The sequence below is a fragment of the Staurois parvus genome, unplaced genomic scaffold (genome assembly GCF_062004578.1).
Source record: "Staurois parvus isolate SC_StPar_1 unplaced genomic scaffold, SC_StPar_1.0 ptg000186l, whole genome shotgun sequence".
Taxonomy (NCBI): Eukaryota; Metazoa; Chordata; class Amphibia; order Anura; family Ranidae; genus Staurois; species Staurois parvus.
Genome location: NW_028317982.1, coordinates 9,395,373 through 9,413,531, shown reverse-complemented (window position 1 = coordinate 9,413,531; position 18,159 = coordinate 9,395,373). Strand labels below are relative to the sequence as shown.

The window sequence follows — 18,159 nt, the reverse complement described above, 5'->3', positions numbered from 1 at the left end:
GGGATGGATGGACAGGTGCCTAGTTTTTAAACGTCAGCAGATACAGTTTTTGTAGCAGCTGACTTTTATTTTTATTTCTTTTTAATTTTGAACGCAGCTCCGCTTTAAGAATGAGGTATTTTCTAGTCTTTGACGGCAGACTTGTTCAAGAAATGAAAAAGAAACGCTCGAGCAATTTCCGAACCAATGATGCCACAATCCTATTAAAAATCAAACAACTTAGATTTTCGTTCACATCGTTCGTTTTTTGAGTTCCTCTTTGAAAGTAGTTTCACTTTGTCCCTATGGGCCGGACTTTCCAACAGCTGCCAACTGCCACAATCAGCGAGATCCACTACCGTGGAGTCATGGGACTTGCTGAAGATTATCGCACACACGTTGACGATTCCCTCCCGATGTACACAGAGAAGTGTGAAGTCACCGCAAGAAATGCCTGATTCCACAATACGGAGAGAAGCTGCCACCTCTCCTCTTCTCTCCTCCATGGCAGCACGCTTCTCCGGACAGTGACAGTTATTGTACGCTTCAGGCGGACACACCCACCTCCCCACGGCCTGACAGCTCCAACTGCCAATCATCCGTCACCCCGCCCATCTCTCAGCGCCGCGTCAGTCAGAGCGCCTGTCAATCAGCGCCGTCGGTCCCGCCCCTCCGCTGTGCCTGTATGTGTGTGAGTGAGTAGTAAGTGACGAGCGGTGACGTCAGACGCAGATGGAAAAAGGGAACCGTCAGAATGGCTGCCCAGTGCCGGAGCCCTCGGTGCACGGCGGAGAGGAAGGGATTCCGGCGGGAACTCGACTCGTGGCGGCACCGGCTCATCCACTGTGTAGGTGAGGGATCAGTCCGTGTGCCGTGCAGGGGGTCCGAGGGGGGAGGGGCGGATGACAGCAACATCAGGGAAGCAAAACAAACCCGCGGAGCGCTCTGTATCCGGGATGTGTCACTGCCCGGGGGAGCGCTGTCACCGCCGAGCCTCCATCTGCACTCCGATCATTGATGACACCGGGGGGAGCCGCACTCCGGTCCTGGAGCGGGGAGGGAAACTTCCCCACCTCGTGCTCTGACACCCCCCTCCTCCTCCCAGCCCACCGACACCGCAACTTCTACTGCAACTTCTCCGACACCACATCCTGCCTCGTCCTTCCACCATACCTCGTCCCTACATCATCACACTTGACACCCTACCTGACCCCACTTGACCCCTTCCCCCATACCTGACCCCATCTGATCTTTTCCTCTATACCTGATCCTTAACTCTCTACCTGACCCCACCTGATCCCTTCCTCTATACCTGATCCCTCCTGATCTCTGGTACCATATCTGATCCCTTCTTCTATACTTCATCCCTCCTGATCCCTGACTCCTACCTGATCTCCATCTTCCTGCCACCTAACCTGGCCCCCTCTCTGTACTTTCCTCCCCCTCATACCTGATCCCTGCCTCTCTACTTGATCCCTGCCCCTTGCTACCATGCCTGATCCCTTCTCCCTGCCTCTACACTTTCATACCTGATCCCTACTGAACCCCCCCCCCCCCGATTCCTTTCTCCATACCTGATCCCTGTTGCCCCTCTACATGATGATTCCTTTCTCCATACTTGATCCCCCCCCCCCCCCCACATTCTATCGGCACACTCCTGCACTGGACCCCGGCTTTCTTTATGTGTGAGATGTGCTCTGGCTTTGTGTTTGGTTGATGACAGCTGCTTTCTAGGTGTGTGCACTCTCCTCTGTGTATTCTACACCTTGGGGCGGGGAGGCAGCACACTTTAAGGGCTGGTTCACACAGAATCCTTTTCACACACAGCAAAGTGCAAGGATTAGTGTTGTTTTTGGTAGGACCTGTTCAGATTACATGGGGGTGGGGGAGGGGAATGCATGTCCTATCTTGGGTGTGTTAACAAACTGTTTTTGGAATTTAAAGTCAGTTAAATCAAAATGACAACAGGGCTGTGCATGGTTACGGAGTATGAACCTTGCTATGTCACTGGAAACCCGCGCTCTGCTCCTCCTCAATTTTTATTTTTTTGTTGGGTAACTTAAATGACAAGACTATTACTAATGGCCGCTGCAGTCGGGTCAGTGACCACCTGACACACGAAGTATAATACATACGGTGATATTGATTAAGGTCTGGACTAGGGGACCTACGTAGATACTTTACTTTGGGAGGCGAGGGGGGTGATCGCGCTGTATTCTACCTTCTTTACAGTGTGACCCTGCTTGGCACAAATAACACTGTATGTAACTTTTCCGAGTCTTCCCCATTGTACTTTGAAGGTGTATTTCCTGGTAGCTCCTGCATTTAGCTGGAATTTGTGTACCCAGGTGTGTATCTGCATGTGCTACTCTGTGCACCCCTATTTTATATATAGTGTATAGTATATGGATGATCGATCCGTACAATCACCTCTTTTATATATAGTGTATATGGGTAAGTCTGTACAATTATCTTTTATATATATATAGTGTATATGGATACGTCTGTACAATCACCTCTTATTTTTTTTATATATATATATATGAGCATATGGATGATCCGTCTGTACAATCACCTCTTTTTATGTGTATGGATAAGTCTGTACAATCACCTCTTTTATGTGTATGGATAAGTCTGTACAATCACCTCTTTTATGTGTATGGATAAGTCTGTACAATCACCTCTTTTATGTGTATGGATAAGTCTGTACAATCACCTCTTTTCTGTATAGTGTATATCAATGATCTATGGTGTATGGCTGTGATCATTGTCAGTGTTGTGCATTCAGGTAGCTCATTCTTACATGTATAGTATATTATTGTTGGTGACATATGGTTGATGTGCATCAAAAGTGACAGTTGTGTATCTGATGGCAGTGCTTAGTAAGTACTTTTTTGATGCGGTTCTATCCGAATTCTGAACCTGCGGTTAGACATTCTATGATCTGGTGTGCCGCACAGAGTGTATGGTACCATTGTATACGGACGGCGATCTGTTGAGGATCGGCTTCAATCCCTAACCTGGGTGATAACTACATCCACCGGTCTCATCCTCCCAGGTGTGGTTTCATAATGATCCATTGACTATTTGTTAAATATGTTGCAATTATAGTGACACTGATCAGTTGCCTGTAGGTGCCTCATACAATAGATTTTCGATTTTTTTGATGCTACGTGCAGTTTGAGCAGATTTCTCGGTCCCATATAGATGCGTCTGTGTCCATCTGCTGAGAATAATCCCCCTTGTGTGCATTCATTTGAACAGTGCAGGATTAGGAAGATCTACGTAAATGAGCCTAAATACACGTCCTGCTAACCTCTCTCGTGACTTGTTTTTTTTTTTGTTTTGTTTTATCCCTGCCTGTCAGATGTGACCTGTGCCCCGGATCTTCAAATATCCTGACCCCACCCAATCTAATGTCAGGGAGGTGTTGGAATATGCTCTCATGTTGATTTTGAAATGTGCTCAGCCAGGGCCGCTGGGTAGATGTATCCTGTTTAACTGTTTGGTGACACTGACAGCTGAGCTGTGCCTGTGCTCATATTTACATTGAGTGCTCGAAGTTATCCACTCTGCACTATTCTAGTTTTTTTGCACTATTTTTATTAGGAAGGAAGGAGAGAATGGTGGGGGGGGGTTGTTCAGGAGTGGAATGAATCGGCTGGGGATCATTGCATCATCTAGAGTTAACTGGTTGTGTTGGCAGTAACCTAGCTTAAAGGGAGATGCACTTTAAGGATATGGAGGACACACCTCCTGCTAAGCCTGTATGTACTGCAGCTCTAGTTATAGCAGCAAAATCTCCATTGCATCTGCAGTAGGAGGGGGGATAGGTCAGGGACCCCCTCTGGCAGCTGAACTGTGATTAACCCCTTGTTGGCTGCCTTCGCCAGGCTCACCTAAGACGCAGTGCTTTACATCCATAGACCAGTGAAGGTAGGCGCATCAGCCACATGGAGTCAGATACAAACAAGGCTACTCTTTTGCCATTGTCCATGCCACTGCGATCCTTATTGCTTTCTCTCACTTTGTATATTTTTCTGTTAATTTTAGTAATCTTGAGAGGCATGCTAGTTGTCTGTTCACATGGTGTATATATTTTCCTCTTTTAAATGATGTGCCTTGGGACTGCATTGTCGAGCAATCCCCTTGCCAGCAGCGTGGCTTAATTCTAATTAAACATTTTTTTTTTTTGGGTGGGGGAAGGGGTCCCATTGTTCCATCTCCTTTACATGAATGCTAAAGACAGATATTATGGACATAAGGTGGATGAATGAGGAAGAGGGCAGTTTAGCTCATTTTATTTGATTGTTGGCTTTATTGAACTGTTTAAAGTGATGCTATATCTTTTTTTTTTTTTTTTTTTTTTTTTTTTTTTTTTTTTTTTTTTTACTTTTACCCCCTTTTTTGTTTTTTGTGTTTGCTTTTTTTGTTTTGTTTTCTGTGTGCATCTCCTTTGTTTTCTGTGTGCATTTCCTTTTTGGAAATGTTTTTTTGTTTATTTTAGCTAACAATCACAGCAATGGACTTGGTATGTTTCCATCACCTTAGTAATGCTGTGTTTGGAAAACTCATGTATTTTCATCATCTGTTTGCAAATATGTTTCATGTCAGGCTGTTACATTAAGAGATGACCAATACGCTTTCCTTCGGCAACACAATGCAAAGCACCCCATTGTAAGGGAAAAATAATTATTTGCATGAAGATTTTATCATTGCAACATTCCCTGGGCTTGCCTGCTTGTTATAGGTGCAAAAATACTTTTACTATACATGATGTGACACTTGCCGGTTTGCTTTAAGTAAAAAGACAAAGTGCTGTATCCTTCAGTAACCAATCAGATTACTACTTTCATAAGTTTAGAGCTGTAAAAAATGAATGTTGCTTGGATTTTATGGGCTACTGTACTGTGTGAATTTCTTTTTCTCTTTGCATTGCCTTTAATATGTATGATTGCAGTGTGTGATCAAATATATATATATATTTACAGGTGTATATATATTGTGCCGAAAATGTATACAGCATTTTATATATTGTACATTTACATCAGTCCCTGCCCTCCAGGAACTTACAATCTAGGGTCCCAGCTTCATATTCATACATATATATATTTGGGCCAATTTTGACGAGCGCCAGTTAACCTACTAGCATGTCTTTGGGGTGTAGGAGAAAACTGGAAGAACGTGATAACTCCATGAAGGTAGCGTCCTGACCAGAATTTTGAGCCAAGGACCCCAGTGCTGCAAAGCTGAAGTGCTAACCACTAAACCTGGGTTCACACATATTCATGCCAAAATCTCAGTGCGACAAAAGCATGTGTTTTTGTGTGAATAGTATTCAGTTTTCAGTGCGATTGTGACTTCAGCATGCTCCGTAGGATTTCGCCTCCCATTCATTTCAGTGCAGAAATGCCTTCCTATTCATTTCAGTGCAGAAATGCCTTCCTATTCATTTCAGTGCGGAAATGCCTTCCTATTCATTTCAGTGCAGAAATGCCTTCCTATTCATTTCAGTGCAGAAATGCCTTCCTATTCATTTCAGTGCAGAAATGCCTTCCTATTCATTTCAGTGCAGAAATGGATGTCATTCACAATCAGGTGAACACTTCTTTTCGAATGCTACTAAACTTTGTCTCTTGCGAGTTTGGAATGCACCGTTTGAAACTCTCATTGGACCCTTTATGGAATCATGCCGCTGTATGTCGATTGCATCTATGTGAGCCAGAGCGATCAGAAAACATTACATCTAGTCTGTCGTGGAAGTCTGTGCCTTTCAAAATTTTTCCAAAATCGCATATATGTGAACCTAGGCTAAGGCTACTTTCACACTGCTCTGTTGCAAAAACGCAGTAAAAATACGTATGCGGTTTTGCCACATTTCCAGTGTGTTTTGCACATGTGAAATAGGACATGTAACTCAAAAAAAAATGCAACGTCTGGTGCGTTTTTGATGCATTTTCCATTCATTTCAATCGGGAGGTGCATTTTTTACCGCACCAGACATGCTGCAAAAATGCAGTTTGCAGGACTTTGAAAAATGCAATGGACCTGCAACTGACCTGTGTGAAGAGTTTCATAGGATTTAATGGGCATGTGTTTCCCTTCCGCTTTTTTAAACGCAAAAACGAAAGGAAAAAAATGATCAGCGTGAATGCAACCTAAGGATAGCCATAGATGAGCAGGAAATTGATAAAGATCTGTCGAATGAGTGTGGTAACGCCATCATTGATACAATTTGTTCTTCCTCCCGCTCATCGATATATTGTCAACACAAATGTTTAAATTTTTTTGGTCGATCGATTACAGGATAAACACTCGTGCGCACTATGTATAATTTATCATGATTGATTCCTCTACTCACACTCACTCATACTAAAAATAACCCCTCCAACTTGTGTTTTTGTCATAAATCGTTACATTTCGAGAATAAATATGAGCCTCTAACATTTAGAAAGTTGAACAATTGGGCATTTTTAACAAAGTTTCAAACCATTTTCTGTTCATCTAGCTTAACCCTGTCTATTTATTTTATTTTTCTTTTAAGAAAGTTGACATCTTTTATGTTTCTTTTGGGTGTCTGCACATGAATCTAATGTCAGTATTTTTATAGCTTTTGAGGCATGTATGCATTTTGACAGGAAAGACAAACCAAGTGGGGAATAGTGTGGCTCTATGCTATATGATTTAATGTTGACGTACACATTGACAGGCGGATAACGAGCACTCACTTGCAACAAAAGACAGCTACTGCGTGGACATTATTTCCCATTTTGGAAATGTCTTTGTACAATATGTTCAGAATAACACTATGAGCTGTGGTTTGAACTTGGGGCTCCCATCGTAGCAGTGAGGACCAGGCGATGGTGGATTGTCACTCAGTCTTTTCCTCTGTTTAGCAGACCTTGGAGGTGCCTCGTATTTTTTTCTTTTTTTTTATCTGAGAGGTAAGTTTCTTCACTATAGCCATGCACCTACCCACTATTCCGAATGCCTCATTCGTTGTTGATGAATCCTAGATGTTTGGGTCTACTTGAAAAGATAATTGTGCTAGAATTCCTACAGACCCAACCACACAACATAACTTTTCAGAAAATGGTCTTTGCTGTGCACTTTGAAAACCTTTTTTATGGCTCTTTTGTTAGAAAATGTATGTTTTAAGAACTTTATTTTTGTGTGTGTGTGTGGGTGGGGCACGCACGGGGGGTGGTTGTTCATTCATTTGAAAATCAAATGTTTAACACACTGTTTTCCAGTTGAATCCACTAATTGCACTTCTTTATTGAACACTGCTCTTTGAAAAAAAAATTAAAATTCAAAAACTTTTGTAAAGCAAACAAAAGTACTTTCGAATGACATGTCATTGAAAGTACTAAGATTCCAAAATCTACTAGTGTATGGGTAACTTTAGGAATTGGAAAAAAATTGGATTGCAAGTGTGGTTTTTAATCACTTTCCTGAAATGGACATAACCCGTCCGTCCTTCAGTTTCAGTGGTTATACCATGGCCAAGGTGTAGCTGTAGTCGAGACCCCAGTAGAAGTCTTTTCAGCAGGCAATGCTTAAAAGCGATTTAAGTAGCTAAAGGCGCTGGATCACTTTTATATGCAGCAGAAGGGGGTTCTAAGTGATTTTGTAGCAAAAACAGCATATTTTTACATTTCTTAGAAGTGTTAGAAAAAGCTTGGGAAGCAAGTTGCTAGCTCCACTACTGCAACCCTTCTTAGACCTTGTGCAGATACTGACTGTTCTAGAAATTTGTATTTGCTTAGTGCTAGACACCCTCGGACCCCCACATGGCTTAGACACTCAAAACTGCATTATTTGCGGCAGAGGACATGTGAAGAAATCATTCTAGCTCCACATTGAGACATAGTTTAGACCAGCAGTTCTCAACCTTTTTACCCCTGAAGCGCCGTTGAACTAAGTTTCAGGGAACCCTTGCTAAACCATTACGTTGGTGCTTAGTGGGAAAAATGCTCCTTGCATTGATGGACAGTGGAAAGAATGCCCGTTTCATTTGGCGACCCTACACACTGCTAGCAAACGTCATTGGGTTCAGGTAGCTGTCAACGGTGTTGACTGGAGCTATGCAGGCACCATCAAGTTTGAGGTCATGTAGCCATGTGTCAAGGAAATCCTCTAGAGGGACCCTGGTTGAGAATAGCTGAATTAGATGGATGGCATTTGGTCAAAAAGTCAGAACTCAGCACAAAAGAAAGGAAGGCTTCACGTCACTGCAAGTTGCCAGTCAGAGTGGGAGAGTTTGACAGTACATTCTCCATCGGGGGGGCTCTTCTGGATTTGTGCAGCCCTCAAATAGGCACTCAAAACACGGTACCCTAGGTTCACATCTTTGTGGGTTAGCAGCCCAAGTTTGTGTGGGCACAGCAGCCCATTCCTTTGCTTTAAGTTTGCATTTCCTGGAAAAAAAAAAAGTGCTTGTACCTTTTTAAAAATGTGGCCACAGGGAAATTGCAGTGTGCTTTTGACCATGCTATTTTTTTTATTTATCTCTTTTCTCGCCCTGTGATTCCCGCACTCCCCCCCCCCCCCCCCCCCCCCCCTCCCAACGCATAGCATTTTTAGATGCATGAGGGTGCCGTTCAGAACAGATGGCAGACCTATGTGTTTTTACACAGCAGTGCATTTTGACTGCACTTTTTTTCTTTTGTGTTTTTTTTTATTTATTTTTTGCTCTTTTTACCCCAACATACTCTTTTTAGTGCTGACCTCCGGGCATTAACAATCCTACCCCCCCAATCTAATTGCTGAGTGAAAATATGGGTCTTTTATTTCTTTCACCTTGAAGCAGGTTTCTCTGTCACTGCCTGGGTGATATGGACATTTCCTGGGGTGGGGTTCTCTCAGTCTCCCAAAGACTGCACACCATGATGATGTCACAAAAGAGTGACTGGTCGGCATGGGTATAGACTGCAACACTGAATAAGTTTTAAAAGAGCATCAGTTGTGTGCGTGTTTAGTTTTTTTTTTTTTTTTAAATGTTAAATAGTGAGGCAATATTTGAACCTTTTGGGCTTTTACTGCTGTCAACGGCTCTGTTAACTCCTTCCTGCCTGGCCTATAGCAATATGATGGCCGAGTGGGAACCCTATTATCCTGGGAGGACGTCTTATGACATCCTTCTAGGATCATGCCTCGCGTGTGCCCCATGGGCCGCACTCCGGCGAAATCTGTCACCAGCCATGCCCACGGGACAGGGCCGATGACAGATCGCTACACCGGCCCATTGCCAGTGTCGTATGATCGCATTACAGTTGTGAACAATGAATGGCTTCCTTTCATGACATTCATTGCTTACAACTGTGCTGCGAGCTGTCATTGGTCACAGTGATCACATGTACAGCCCATCTATAGCATATGATCAGCTATGGCTGATCACAACAAAAACTGCTCAATGAATCCGTTTCATTAGTAAAAATGCTTGCTTATATCAATGAAATTCGTTGGTATAAGCAATCATAATGCTAGAAATAATCCTGATCACTTGCCCAGAGTAGTACAATGTTACTGTGATAACATTGTATTGGTCTGGTCTCAGGAGTAGAAAAGAAAATTATAAAAAAAAAAAAGTGAAACATTTTAATAAATTTTAGAAAAAATGTATTTATTTTTTTACACAGTCACCAGTCAGTGTCCATGATCACTACTTCACCAGTTATATGGTGAAAAAAATCGGCCATGCTCCCTCATTGGCTCACTGGCTGTGATTGACAGCAGCAGGAACCAATGGCTCCTGCTGCTGTCTAAGCCAAGAGGAGGGAGAGTCCCCAGACAGCTGAGGCTCTCATGTACATATCTCAATCGAGAGGGGGCTCGAGTAAGTATTGGGGGAGGGCTGAGAGGACTACTGCACAGTTTTTGTTTTTTGGGGGTTTTTACCTTCATGCATAGAATTCCTGAAGGTAAAAGTCCTTGAGCCTTTACAACCACTTGACGTTTCTGCTTAACCACTTGCCACCCCGTCACAGTAGATTTACTGTGGCAGCTGCAGGCTCAGCAATGTAAATTCAGGTTGTGGGCCTGCTTCTGGGTCTGGGGTGCGTGTATGCACACCCACTGCTGACCCATACTGTGGTTGGACACAGCATGATTTTGTCAGCAGGTCCTGGCCAATGATTTATGGCTTTACAAACACAGGGCTCTGTACACAGAGATCTGGCCGATTCTTCTTCCTGCAAGGCAGGGAGAAAAAACAATCACGTCTGTTCGTAAAAGCGGCACACAGATTACACATCTCTAGGCAAACATTTAACCCTTTGCCCTTAGATGTTAACCCCTTCCCAGCCAATGTCATTAGTTCACTTCAATGTCCGTCATCATGCCTCCCAGCCAGTATCAGCTAGGGCCAGGATGCCCACCACACTATCACAGTCCCACTATAAGGCTGCATTCACACTTGAGCGTTTTGTAGCTTGAAGCTCCAAAAACGCCCAAACTGAAAAAATCATGATCAGGTGTGAACAGGCACCATAGAGAACAATTGATTTTTTAGGTTTGAGCTTTTTTGGAGCTTCAGAGTTTTGTAGCTCAAAGTGTGAATGCAGCCTAAGGGCTCGTTCGCACTTGACTGTTTTTCCAACTCTTGCCAAACGCCCCTATAGCGTTTGACAAGCGTTGGTCCGGCGTTTGCGGAGCGTTTTTAATTCTCCGCAAACGCCGCATGCGCAGTTTAGCGGGAGTTGCTAGGCATTTGCCAAGCGTTTAAAAACGTCCCACAGACACCTATAATGAAGTTTGAATGGTGTTAACGCTCCGCAAACGCCCCGCAACCGCACCTCAAACGCCGGCCAGGCATTTGCGGAGCGGCACCATAGACTTGAATAGGAGGCTTCAACTCCTCCTGACTCAACCAGAGGCATTCGTTTTGCCACGACGTTAACGCTCCCATTTGAACAGCACCATGTGCTGCAACGTGCAGAATTTCCCAGGTGTTTGGGAAACGGTAAAAACGCTTCCCAAACGCCTGTCTGCCGCTTGCTAACAAGGCTAGTGTGAACGTAGCCTGTCACTGATCACTGCCATTACCAGATTAGCATAATCGCTGAGTAAATTTCAGTATATATACACCATAGTTTGTAGATGCTATAACTTTCACACAAACCTATTAATACACTTTTTGGGATTTTTTTTTTTTTTTTTTTTACGAAGGACATGTAGCAGACTACATGTTAGCATAAGTTATGTAGAAATTAAAAAAAAAAAAAAAAATCTAGTGTTTTTTTTTTTTTGTTTTTTATTGGATATCTTTTTATAAGTAGTAAAAAAAATGTTTTTTCAGAATTTTCGGTGTCTTTATCATTTATGCAACAAAAAATAAAAAAACCCAGTGGTGATCAAATACCACCAAAAGAGAGCTCGATTTGTGTGAAAAAAAAATATCAATTTCATTTGGATGCAGTGTTGCATGGCCGCACATTTGCCAGGTAAAGTAGCTCAGAGCAGAATAGCTAAAAATGCTCTAGTCATTTAATTTTTTATATTTCTGTCTGTGTTGCTGTTGGAGAGTGTCTGGTAAAGTATTGTCAGAAAAGCAGAAAGTGAGGGGCAATTGCTTTAATGATATGTAAATTTGCAGTTACTTGGATCTAAGGCAGCACAGTGGCTAAATGGTTAGCACTTCTGCCTAGCAGTACTAGGGTCATTGGTTCAAATCCCACCCATGGCACCACCTGCCTGGAGTTTGCATGTTCTCCCTGTGCCTGCGTGGGTTTCCTCCAGGTACTCCAGCTTCCTCCCACACTCCAAAGACATGCTGGTAGGTTAATTGAATCCTGTCTAAATTGTCCCTAGTATGTGTATGTATGAATGTAAGTTAGGGACCTTAGATTGTACGCCCCTTGAGGGTTAGGGACTGATGTGAATGTACAATATATATGTAAAGCACTGCGCAAATGGACGGCGATATTTAAGTACCTGAAATAAATAAAAATAAATCTTTCATATCTGTCTAGATTGCAGTAGATAACTACAGTGTGTATGTATATGTGTGTGTATATATGTGTGTGCGTGTGTGTATGTGTATGTATATATATATATATATATAAAATATAATTTGCTTGTGGCATTGGTGTGCTTTGTGAGACTTGCCAGACTCTTATTGCTGCTTTTAGGTGTTCAGTGCAGTTCATGGACAATTATAAGTCCTGGAATTACCTTTTAAATACCCTAATCATCTTTTAGGGGATAACATAGATCTCTCTGGGCTTTTGAGAAACTGTCCCATGTCCAAGACAAGAATTCTATTGGTCTAGGGTATAATATAATACCATTTGTCAGTATAAATTGCATAGCAGTGTGGTCACATGTAACATTTATTATCATTTTATTTTTTTACTTGGATAATTCCCTTGTGACCCTGTTGGGCCTTACAGAGATCACGTAAAGTTCAGTCCTAATTTAGACTGAAAACACTTGATCCCACCTGGTATGATGCTCAGTCAAGGATCAGGTGATTTAGTAGTACACATTTGTCAGTAAATACTTGTTCATATCCATAGAGATTTCCTAACTAGTTGCAAAACATCACATGAGCCGATCAGTTCTTCGCTCTTCTCATTGAGTCGTTGGTCACACCTATCCAACTTTGAAATCGTGCAACATCCAGTGAAGTTGCACAATTTCAGATGTCAGTCTGACTTCAGATGTGACTTGCAAAGACATCTGTTACTTGCAGGACACGTGTCTATGCAAGTTGCACCTGAACTTGCAAAAAGCAGTGCATACATTACTTTCAAAATCGGTGCGACTCCAACGAAGTTGGAATCGCACCAATTTGACCACTTCATTAGTGGACAATGGGGTGCCATCTGTCATGCGATTTTAAAACCGTGAGATCGCATGACAGGTTGCACTGTTATAACTTGGCACTTAAGGAATTGTTGGGAAGATGTCGCAACTAACACCAGCATCTTGCATTGCAGATCAGGAAAGTCCAAGAAGTCAGCAGTGATTAGTGTCCTGTAGTGAAATATGGGCCGATGGATAGAATTACATTTAGCAGGGGACCAGGCATCAAACATGCCTGAAAGTGTGCCAGATGTGAATATTCTGACAAAAGCACTGCTAGGGAACGGGTAGCAGGATAGGTGAGCATTTAACGTACAACTAAACTTTCTGAAATAATGTTTTATTTTACTTTATCTCTCCCTCTTCAGCAAATGCTAAAAATGTTTAGATTTTTTTTTTTCTTTTTCCTTCCTTCCTTCTTGACCTAGGCTGGGCCCTGCTGCCTCCTGGGATTGCTAGGTCATAGATCTCTTGGGATACAGTGTGTAAATAAGCCACGTGCACATGTGTGGCGGATCTGCATATGTGCACAAATGCCGCAGGGTACTACAGGGCCCATCCACCAAAAGCTGGCACCATCTGTGCACACACATGGAAATACGCTGCGTGTGTGGAGATGTGCCATTGGTCTCTACCAGCTCCCAAATGCCTGGAAGAGACCAGCGGCAGATCTGCGCATGTGTCGTTTGTAGAGGCCATTCAGAAGTGGTTGAGTTCTGATTTAGGCCTCATACACATAATTTAATTGTAAACGCTGTTTCTCTTAACCAGAGAAAATTTGCATTAAAAATGCACCTTTTTTTCAAATGTGTTTAGGCGCATTTGGGCTTTTATTTAATTGGCCAGAATTTTCATTTATTCTGGACCTTGAAATGAATTAACGCTCAAGTGCTAAATGCACTTAGGTGTGTTTAGCCGCATTTTACTTTTTTTATGCCCAAAAGTTCCTCTCCTGAAAGCTTTGACTGCCTGTAAACACTGCTGCTCCTAAACGGCGCTAAACGTCTGTGTGTGTGTATGTATGGACACAGGCTTTTATTGAGGTGCGCAAAATGCTAAAAGCCCCAAAAACGTCAGTTTAGGAGCAGCAGTGTGCATGAACCACTAGGCCTTGTTCACACAATACATGCAAAAAAAAAAAAAAAGTATGGAAAAAAAAACTCAGATTTCCCTTGCAGAGATATCCATTTACATGAGTTTTCCTGCACATTGCAGTGAGTTTTATACATGTTGCAGATTCCTGTGCAGAAAAAATCCGCACATGATGCCAGTGTTGTAGCGTGAGCAGGGCACATGGAGAACAATGGTTTTCTTTGTGCTCTTGCAGAACACGTGCAGAAAAACACACATCTTAGCACATGGTGTGAATGAGGCTTCTACCTGTGCGGGTTTCCTCCGGGTACTCCGGTTTCCTCCTACACTCCAAAGACATGCCTGTAGGTTAATTGGCTCCTGTCTAAATTGGCCCTAGTATGTGTATGTATGAATGTGAGTTAGGGACCTTTTGTACGTCCCCTGAGGGTTAGGGACTGATGTGAATGTACAATATATGTAAAGCGCTGCGTAAATTGACGGCGCTATACAAGTACCTGAAATTAAAAAAAAATATATAAATCATAAATGTTCTACTTTTTACAGGCTGCTTTTTTTTTTTTCTGGGACATTCTTTTCCCGGTATGCATAGATGCTCTTTCTCCACAATGTACTCAAAGTGGAGCTAAGCCCACCAATGTAATGGTTTCCCAAAACAAGGCATGCCTTGAATGATAATTTTTACATTTCCTAATTTTCATCTGAACTGTCAAACCGTCAAAGGTCTGGCATCCTAGCTGATCACATGTACAGCTCCATGGCAACTGCAGATCAAACGGAGGATAAGATGGCAGCTTCCTTGTCTGTAAAGGGTGGAGGGTTTAGTTCGGCTTTAATATCTAGTAAGGGTATATAACAGAAAAGTTGTCATGGTAATGACCATACTATTCAAAATTATGTATTTGTATAACTTGTCTTTGTTATAAAGAATGAGTAGCGTTTGTTACTGCTTTTTAGGTTAGCACATGATACCTTTTCAATGGATACTCCAGTCCAAGAAACCGAAGATGTTTAGAAGGACTGCAGTCCATATACTTAAAGGGATAGTTCACCTTGACCAAAGAACTGCCTGTGCAGATAAGGGAGGGGTCGCTGTAAATTAACCCCTAGACGCTGAGCGCATGCAAATATGAAGCCTCTAGGCCTTGATGCCTAGTGGCCGCATATTTGCATACCATTTGAAAATACATATGTGCTGAGAGCGTGCTCCCAGCACATATGTCCGTAACTCGCGGAGCGGTCCCGATCTCCCCTTGCGATCAGGACCTTTTCTGATCATGTGACAGCGCAAAGGGGATAAAACAAACTGCAGCTCTGACTAAATATTACACTTGCTAAAGGTGCAGACCTTTTTAAGTACCTCATGAAGCCTGACTGGAATACTCCCAGGACGTTGTAAAAGGGAGGCCTAGTCATTCCTGTCACCTCCGCCATCACAGGTGTGAGCTCAGAGCTACTGTATCAGGGGAGAGAGAGCATGTGAGGGGGTCTGAATCTGAGAAAAAGCTCACTCCTGTTGTGGTGGGGGTGAGCAGTAATGACTAGGCCTCACTTGGCAACGTCCTGGGAGTATTCCTGTCAGGCTTCATGAGGTATGTAAATGGCCTACACCTATGTCAAGGACATTGTTCAACTTTAGTCAGTGACACACAGTTTGTTTTTATTCACAGAAGCCCCTTACCTGCATAGGCAGTTCTTTGGTGAAGATGATGAACTTTCCCTTTTATGCCCTGTATACACATTTAGAATATCCGACGAATGATCGTCCATTTTTTTTTTTTTTTCTTTTCCTGCATGCTAGTCTCATATCAAAAGTGAAGAGGTTACAAAAATTCTTTATATTCTTCATTATTTTTATTCTGCCATCAATGTATTTGTATTGTATTTGCGGACAAATACTACTGGTTAAACGAAAATTGTACGATAAACATTTTTGTGCTTGTGCCCATTTTTTTTCTGATTGTATTCTAATGATCAGATTATTGTACGATCGTTTTAAAAGCAGGGTTTTTGTACGATATTCTGATCGTGTATATGGGGCTTATAGGGTAATTCACCTTTTTGGGGAAAATAATAAATGCATTATTATTGTCTACAGGAGCCTGGAAAGCTTTTTTTTTTTTTTTTTTTTTTTTTTGGTGACCGGTTCTCTTTTTTTTATTGGGGACATCTCTCCTGTGCTTCACTGAATGTAATGCAGTGCATGTCGCACTGCATTACAGTCTTTCCTGGCCTCAATGACCAGGAATCTGCCAAACGGGGACCCGGAAGTGACATCACATCACTTCCAGGTCAGGACAAGAAGGGGAGGGGAGCGGATTTGTCCGCTCTCCTCCCTCCCCTCCACCACATCCCATGGCACCCACTGAACCAGTCCTGGGCCCGCAGATGGACAAGCAGAGTCCGGGATATATAGCAGGTGGGGGGGGGGGGGGAGGCTGGCACTGTGGGCTGTGTGGAAGCAATCGGGCGGCAGCAGGGCTTAAGGCGAAAAAAAATCTACCTGCCCGGCGCCCGGAACTACATGTCCCAGGCATTGGGTGATAGGAATTGCACATCCCTGTAATGCTAGCAGCCTAAGGATTAAAAATGGTCAATGTTGATTGAGAGAGTGTGGTTCCAGTTAAAGCACAGCACTGTTCCCTTGCTTGGATGGGGGAATCTGTTTGCGTGTGGGTTTTTTTTTTTTTTTTCTATACTTGGCCGTCCGTTCTCTGTCTGTAGAAGAGAAGTATTAATGGTCTTCGGTTCCTCCTTGGAACATAATAATAAGTACATGTACAGACTATATGTGCATTTAGTAACCACTAATGGTACATGAACAGGTTTTGGCCTACTTTGCAATAGTTCCTCCTGGAGTGTTTCAGTGAATCATTAGAGCTGATCTCCAACTATTTTTGAATGCCGTTCTTGATTTATAAAGGTATTCTGTGGTGTATTTCATCTGGAGGTGAATATGTAGCAGATAAGTCTGGCTGTAAACAATGTTTTGGATGGAAGTTGTTCCTCTTGGGGAAAGCTGGGTTGATATCTGCTTTCTGATTTTGATGTGAATTGCGAGATTTGGGAAATATTAATTCCTCATCCAATGCTACTCGTAGTAAAATATTGTCTTTGCAGTGGGAGTAGACCATTCATTTGATGTTTGCTAAAAGTGTTTATGCAGTATAGCCATAATTAGCTGGCAGACTGTGGCCTCTTCTCATTGTAAATGGTATATAAATGTCCTCCCTAAAAGAGACTTGTGCCAACCTGATTGCATTGACGTAAATTAAGGTGGCCATAGGTGTGTGTGTTTTATTTTTTTTGTTTCTATTAGTGAGTGGGTGGGGGGAGGAGAAACGGATTTCTCCATTCACACAAAGCGAATAGAAGAATCCTCCCAACTGAGACATTGTGAATACACTGATCAGCGGCTGCAGATGCTGATTGAGAAGTTTTCCAACATTCTAAAGATAGACTTCTGTAATATGGAGAGGACCATACATGGATACAGATCCAGCCAGTCCTCGATGAACTGGTCAAATGTTGATCCATCTATGGCCACCTTTACTGAGGCCACACCTCCTTCTTCTTTTTTTTTTTTTTTTTTTTTTTTTACACTATAGTACAATCTAATATAGTCTTTATTTCTGTAGTTTTGTCTTTTCAAATTTGTATGCACATTTTGTTAAAGTGGTAGTAAACCTCCAAATGGGTCCCCTGCCACTTTTCAACATAATATGCTAGTATGCACCACGTACTAGCACATTATTACACAATTACCTGCAAATGGAGCCCTCCAGTGCATTGCTGTCATGGCTCCCCCAGCATTTCCATCTTCACCCGTTCTTCCCTCTGGGCTTGCAAGCTCCAGCTATTTGAATGGCCGGGGTTGCAATGACATCACTCTTGTGCATGCACGTGGGAGCCATGGCACAGCAGTCTGCATTGCACGGCATACTGTATGCCCTGAATGAAAAGCGTCACTGTGCATTTGCGGGTGACATCCGCAGCTATTGCCAACTGGAATATCTGTTAAACAGTGCGCGTTTTGGGGGATATTCATTGTACTTACAAGTAAGCTTCACTTGGTGATGTCACCAGGTGCCCCCACCCCTTGGTTATTTAAGAGCTGTCTGACATAGCTTGTATGAAGGTAGAGACCCTTCTGCCTTTACAACCACTTTTAAGTTCTGCTATGTGAATGGAGACATTTAACAAAGAGTAGGTATTATCCCAATTTGGCTGCAAAAATGGAAATACACTTTAAGGCTGTAGTGGAGAGCACATTTGTAAAGT

The 18,159-nt window shown here is 42.7% G+C and overlaps 1 protein-coding gene across 4 annotated transcripts in view; it reads left to right on the top strand.

Moving 5' to 3' along the window:
* The first annotated feature begins 691 nt into the window (after positions 1 to 691).
* Positions 692 to 18,159, top strand: part of LCORL (ligand dependent nuclear receptor corepressor like) — a 146,684-nt gene continuing 129,216 nt past the window's right edge. For 2 of the 4 annotated variants that reach the window (XM_089677463.1, XM_089677467.1), the window contains exon 1: positions 692 to 826. In XM_089677463.1, the coding sequence (XP_089533589.1) occupies positions 712 to 826 (115 nt within the window). In that variant the 5' untranslated portion in view covers positions 692 to 711. Of the gene's footprint in view, positions 831 to 18,159 lie in introns of all 4 variants that reach the window. The other 2 variants (XM_089677464.1, XM_089677468.1) reach the window with 1 other exon arrangement.